Source organism: Rutilus rutilus (assembly GCF_951802725.1).
Source record: "Rutilus rutilus genome assembly, chromosome: 1".
In the NCBI taxonomy this organism is placed as follows: Eukaryota; Metazoa; Chordata; class Actinopteri; order Cypriniformes; family Leuciscidae; genus Rutilus; species Rutilus rutilus.
The window spans coordinates 79,739,666-79,745,704 of NC_140209.1; the positions used below are offsets into that span (position 1 = coordinate 79,739,666).

Here is a 6,039-nt window from a genome sequence, read left to right on the forward strand (position 1 = left end):
ACTCCAAAAGATAAAACCAAGATAGCGTGATTGTCGAAGTTAGAACGACAATTTGAATTTCACCGCGAGACTGCGTTGGAAAATATAGGCTTGTTTGAGATGTGCCTCGCCTGAAATGTAGGCGAGAGTAGGCGGCTGCAGTGAGAGGAGGAGTGAAAGAAGCTCAGGCAAGACAGACAGATCTCTCTTCTCGCAGTGGATCTGACACCTGTGAGATCAAAGATGGATATCGCGGGATTCACGCTCGTGCACAGTGTTGCTAATAAACTGGATGGAATTTAAGTTGTTGCTTTTATATGAAAATAAATATAATGAACAAGACACCCAAAGTAGTCTACTTATTTAATTCCATTCCAAATACATGTTTATCAATCTTTTTTTCTTTAATACAGACATGTGTTTTTTTGTGTGTTTTTTTTAAATAAAAATTACATTGCATAACCCATAGAGATCGCACTGTTAGATAGTTTGGGAATATTCACACATAACGTATACACATAAAACATGTCAAGTCAAGTCATTTTCATTTATATAGCGCTTTTAACAATGTAGATTGTCTCAAAGCAGCTTTTACAGAGATAAATGTATAATTTAACGTAAGATTGTTTTGGCTTTATAGCGGTTCTTTAATAAAGTTATTTTCCAGCTAAAGTTAGTTTTGATTGATTCGCTTCCGTCGCAACGATCATTTGTTTTTAAATCAGGGCCGCCAAGACGACACCATTCTCTCTACACAGACTTTAAACACGAACCTGTGAGAAACGCTGATGGCGTTCAGATGCGCATTAAGAACGGGTTCTATAGTTATGTGCGTTTGAATATATGTGTGCAGGTTTGGAATTCCCTACAAACCAAACCTAAACAAATTACTGGTGTTTCCTTATAGTTTTGATTCAGAATTTTATTTTATTTTATCAATTCGGGGTAGATACGCAAATTGAGTTTTCCCGACGACGCGTTATCTGAAGAGTGGGAAAGGGATCCTCCATAGGGAGAGACTAGTTGGCACTTCAGCACTGCTTTGACACCGGGTCCAGGCGAAGGTCCTTCATCAGATCTGGAAACGGCCTGGATCCGGCAGGCTGCGGGAAAACCTTGGGATAAACAAAGACACTAAAATTAGCGTAGATGCCATTCTTCTCATGATGTAACAAGTACATCAGGATTTATGGGAAGTGTTCCCGGTTCCAGCTGACCTAATCTATGCAGCCTAATATTGAATTATAGAAGTCTATAATGTATTATGTGAACGCTATGTCAAAGAGATGTGTCTTTAATCTAGATTTGAACTGACAGAGTGTGTCTGCTTCCCGGACAATGGTAGGAAGGCTGTTCCAAAGTTTTGGTGCTAAATAGGAAAAGGATCTACCGGCAGCAGTTGATTTTGATATTCTAGGTATTATCAACTGGCCGGAATTTTGAGATCGCAATAGACGTGAAGGAGTATAATGCGTTAAGAGCTCGCTCAAGTACTGCGGAGATAAACCATTTAGTGCTTTGTAAGTAATCAGCAATATTTTAAAATTGATGCGATGTTTAATAGGGAGCCAATGCAGTTTTGACAGAACCGGGCTAATATGGTCATACTTCCTGGTTCTGGTAAGAACTCGAGCTGCTGCGTTTTGAACTAGCTGTAGTTTGTTTATTAAGCGTGCAGGGCAACCACCCAGTAGAGCATTACTATAATCTAGCCTTGAGGTCATGAACGCATGGACTAATTGTTCCGCATTTGTCAATGAGAGCATATGACGTAATTTAGATATATTTTTAAGATGGAAAAATGTGGTTTTACAGATACTAGACACGTGACTTTCAAATGAAAGATTAGTATCAAAGAGCACACCCAGGTTCCTAACCGACGATGAAGACTTAACAGAGCAGCCATCAAGTGTTAGACAGTATTCTAGGTTATTACGTGAGGAAGTTTTTTGTCCAATAATTAGAATCTCTGTTTTTTCAGAATTTAGAAGCATCCATGTGCATCCAATTTTTTATATCAGCTATGCATTCTGTTAATTTAGTGAATTGGTAAGTTTCGTTAGGTTTTGAAGAAATATAGAGCTGAGTATCGTCGGCATAACAGTGAAAACTAATGCCATGCTTCCTAATGATATCTCCTAATGGTAGCATGTACAGAGTGAACAGCAGCGGTCCTAGTACTGAGCCCTGTGGTACGCCATACTGAACTTGTGATTGATAAGACATCTCTTCATTTACTGCTACAAACTGATAACGGTCAGATAAGTATGATTTAAACCATGCTAGTGCAATTCCACTAATGCCAACATAGTTTTCTAGTCTATTTAAAAGAATGTTGTGGTCAATGGTGTCAAACGCAGCACTGAGATCGAGTAACACTAATAGAGAGACACAACCACGATCGGATGATAAGAGCAAATCATTTGTTACTCTAACGAGAGCAGTCTCAGTACTATGGTATGGTCTAAATCCAGACTGAAAATCCTTGCAGATATCATTTCTTTCTAGAAAGGAACATAGTTGTGAAGATACTGCCTTTTCTAGTATCTTTGACAGAAAAGGTAGATTCGCGATTGGCCTGTAATTGACTAATTCTGAAGGATCAAGTTGCATTTTTTTAACAAGCGGTTTAATCATAGCCAGCTTAAAGTTTTTTGGTACGTATCCTAGAGACAAAGATGAATTAATGATATTAAGAAGAGGATCTATGACCTCTGGAAGCATCTCTTTCAGTAGCTTAGTCGGTATAGGGTCTAACATACATGTTGTAGATTTAGATGATTTAACGAGTTTAGTAAATTCTTCCTCTCCTATAGCAATAAATGAATCAAATTTTTCCTCAGGGAGACTACAATGCACTGCCTGATGCGATACTGTAGTAGACGGTTGCATAGTTATAATTTTATCCCTGATATTATCAATCTTATAAGTGAAGAAGTTCATAAAGTCATTACTGCTGTGCTGCTTGGAACCTTCTGTGTTTGAAGCGTGGACGACGACGACGACACACATGCATTATATTGCATTGCATAAAATGTGTGCTGGTCAACTAGTCTAAAATTAAGAAATCCCTATAAAACTGTAAAAAAATAAATAATTTTACAATTAAAGGCCAATTTATACTTCTGCGTCGAGGGTACGCCGTAGTGTACGTCGTAGGCTACGCACGTAGGTGACGCCGTCGTGAGCATTTATACTTCTGCGTTATGTCTGCGTTGCTCTGCAGTTGCACCGCCGAAACGCTAGTTGGCGGGGGTGGGTTTTAATGTTCCACTGTGTTTAGATTCCTCGCGGGTGTTTTGAGTTTAGGCTACTACAACAAGCAATGGCGACTGAAAGAGAGCGGATCATGTTGGAGTTGGAGCTTATTGAGGTTGAAAAACAGTTAATTTTAGTGAAATTACTCAAATTAAAAGGCAGAAACGAGAGAAGGTGTCGGAGGAGATGGTACGTGCGACCCGTGAACCTGATGAGGCAGAAGGAGGGTGAATTTTCTGTGCTTGTCCGGCCACTGAGAGACATGGACGAGGAAATGCACTTCAGATATTTCCGAATGTCTGCAGGTAGATTCGACGATTTAGTTCGTCGTGTGCAGCCATTTATCGTACATCAGTGTACGCACAGTATGCCTGTAGACATTACGCAGAGACTGGCAATCACCCTTCGAGTTTTAGCTTCAGGTGGAAGCCAACAGGCTGTAGCAGCTAGCTACAAACTGTCGTCCAGCACAGTGTCTTCCATAGTCGCCGAGGTATGTAAAGCTTTGTGGAAAGCACTGCAGCCAGAGTTTCTTCCCTGCCCTTCAGTCGCCCAATGGGAAACTATTGCTGCCGATTTTTGGCGACTGTGGAACTTTCCGAACTGTGTTGGCAGCGTAGACGGAAAGCATGTCAACATAAAAGCACCACCGCACGCAGGTAGCGACTACTACAACTACAAGGGTGCACACTCCATTGTTCTGATGGCTACCTGTGACGCCAGATATCGCTTCACCATGGTGGATGTGGGGGGATACGGACGGGAAAGTGACGGTGGTGTCTTCAAGGAGAGCCGATTTGGTTCTAGGCTTCTTGAACACAAACTGAACCTGCCCCCACCAGCCAATCTGCCTGGAACAGGAGTCAAAATCCCACATGTGATCATTGGTGATGCTGCATTTCCCCTACACAACAACCTCATGCGTCCCTTTCCAGGTAAGTCACAGACAAGATTTATTTAATGTAATAGTACTTCATGTATGTGTATATATGGTGGTGAATTCAGGTTGAGTGGGACACTTTTTGCCATTGAGATAACTTGGAAAAAGTGTCCCAATCAACCTGAATTTTATATATATATATATATATATATATATATATATATATATATATTCATTCCTGATCACAGCTACATTGACACTCAATGATTGCCTATCAATTAATACTGTTTTATTTTTCTACATAGGGATGAACCTACCAATGGATAAGCAGACCTACAATTACCGTCACTCCAGAGCCAGACGCGTGATTGAGAATGCATTTGGCATTTTGGTTGCAAGGTGGCGAATCCTTGGACGACCTCTAGAATGTCTGCCAGACAAAGCAGTTGATATTGTGAAAGCTTGTTCTGTTTTACACAACTTCCTGGCCTACACAGATGAGGTCAGCACACCTGTTAGCAGATACATCCCTGCTAATTTCACAGACACTGACACTACAGGGTCACCTCAGCTCGGGGAGTGGCGCAGAGTGGTGTCAGGGGACACAAATCTTTTGGAACCACTAGATCCACGTCACCTTTCAAGGGCCCGCTCCACCAGAGCTGCAGTTGGTGTACGGAATGACCTGACGGCCTTCTTTCAGTCACCCCACGGAATTGTGCCATGGCAGAACAACATAGTGTGTCGTGGTCAACTTGGTCAGTAAATTGTACTGGTGTAAAATATATGCACCAATAAATGACATGCAACCATGTAAATAAAGACCAGTTTTAACTGTTCACGTAGTTTCTTCTTTAATTACAGTAACCTGCACAATACAATGTGCAAACTATGTATAAAATAATGTAACATGTAAAGGTGCAATGGTCTAGAATTGTTTATATTAAATATAGATGCAAAAGAGCAAACTATACACAAATAAATACTGTTATTGATCTTAATTTGCTGTAACCTGAACCATACAATATGCATACAGCAGGAAATTACATAATTGGTTTCAAACTATATATACAAATAGGTTAAAATATGTAAAAGTGCAATGTATAAAGGTGCAATGGTCTAGAATTGTAGATTAAAAATAGATGCTAAAGAGCAAACACACACAAATGGGTAAACTATACATTAATCTTTATTTGCAGCAACCTGCACAAAACAATGTGCAAACAGCAGGAACAGGCAATTTTTTGTATGCAAACTATATACACAAACGGGCATACTATGTACAAGTTAGTACAAAGTATTAAGGTGCAATGATACACTATTAACAATAAAAATGCACGAGAAAACTGTACACAAAAGCTACAAACTATATAGTATAACCTGCACAAATAGGTGCAAACAGACAAAATTATTAAAAAACAAAATGCTAAAGTGCATACTATTTACAAAAATGTGCAAACAATAAAACCTGCACAAATAAGTGCAAACAAGCAAAATATGAATAAATGCAAAAGTGCAAACTATACACAAATGTGCTAACAGACAACTTACTAAAAGATGCAAAAGTGCAAACTATATAAAGATAGTGCACAGAATTAAAAGGTGCAATGTTGTAGAAGTAGGCACAATTGTTTATTTTTTCTGCTGCCACTCAAACAGGACCTTGGACACATCAAACATTGCCTGCGCCCTGTGCTCCTCCGGCACCCTTCGCAGCATGTCGGCAACAGTGTGCCCAAACCGGTCGCTCTCGTCATTTCCATGACTCAGTCTCTGTTGCAGCTCGACCCGCCGTTCCTCCAACTGAGCCTCCAACCGAGCAACTTGCATTTGGACCCAGTCCTCTTGTTCCTTCCTCTTCCTTTTCTGTGCCATCCTTGGACTGGGGGACTGAAGAGATGTCTGGGGGGACTGAAGAGATG

At 40.3% G+C, this 6,039-nt stretch overlaps 1 protein-coding gene across 1 annotated transcript; it reads left to right on the plus strand.

The window, feature by feature from the left end:
• Nucleotides 1–3,304: 3,304 nt before the first annotated feature.
• Nucleotides 3,305–4,883, plus strand: LOC311305307 (putative nuclease HARBI1; the record flags this gene model as incomplete). The annotated part of the gene is made up of 2 exons (XM_084432928.1): nt 3,305–4,172; nt 4,423–4,883. The coding sequence occupies 2 exons, from the start codon at nt 3,305–3,307 to the stop codon at nt 4,881–4,883; spliced, it is 1,329 nt and encodes a 442-aa protein (XP_084289054.1).
• Between the last annotated feature and the right edge of the window lie 1,156 nt (nt 4,884–6,039).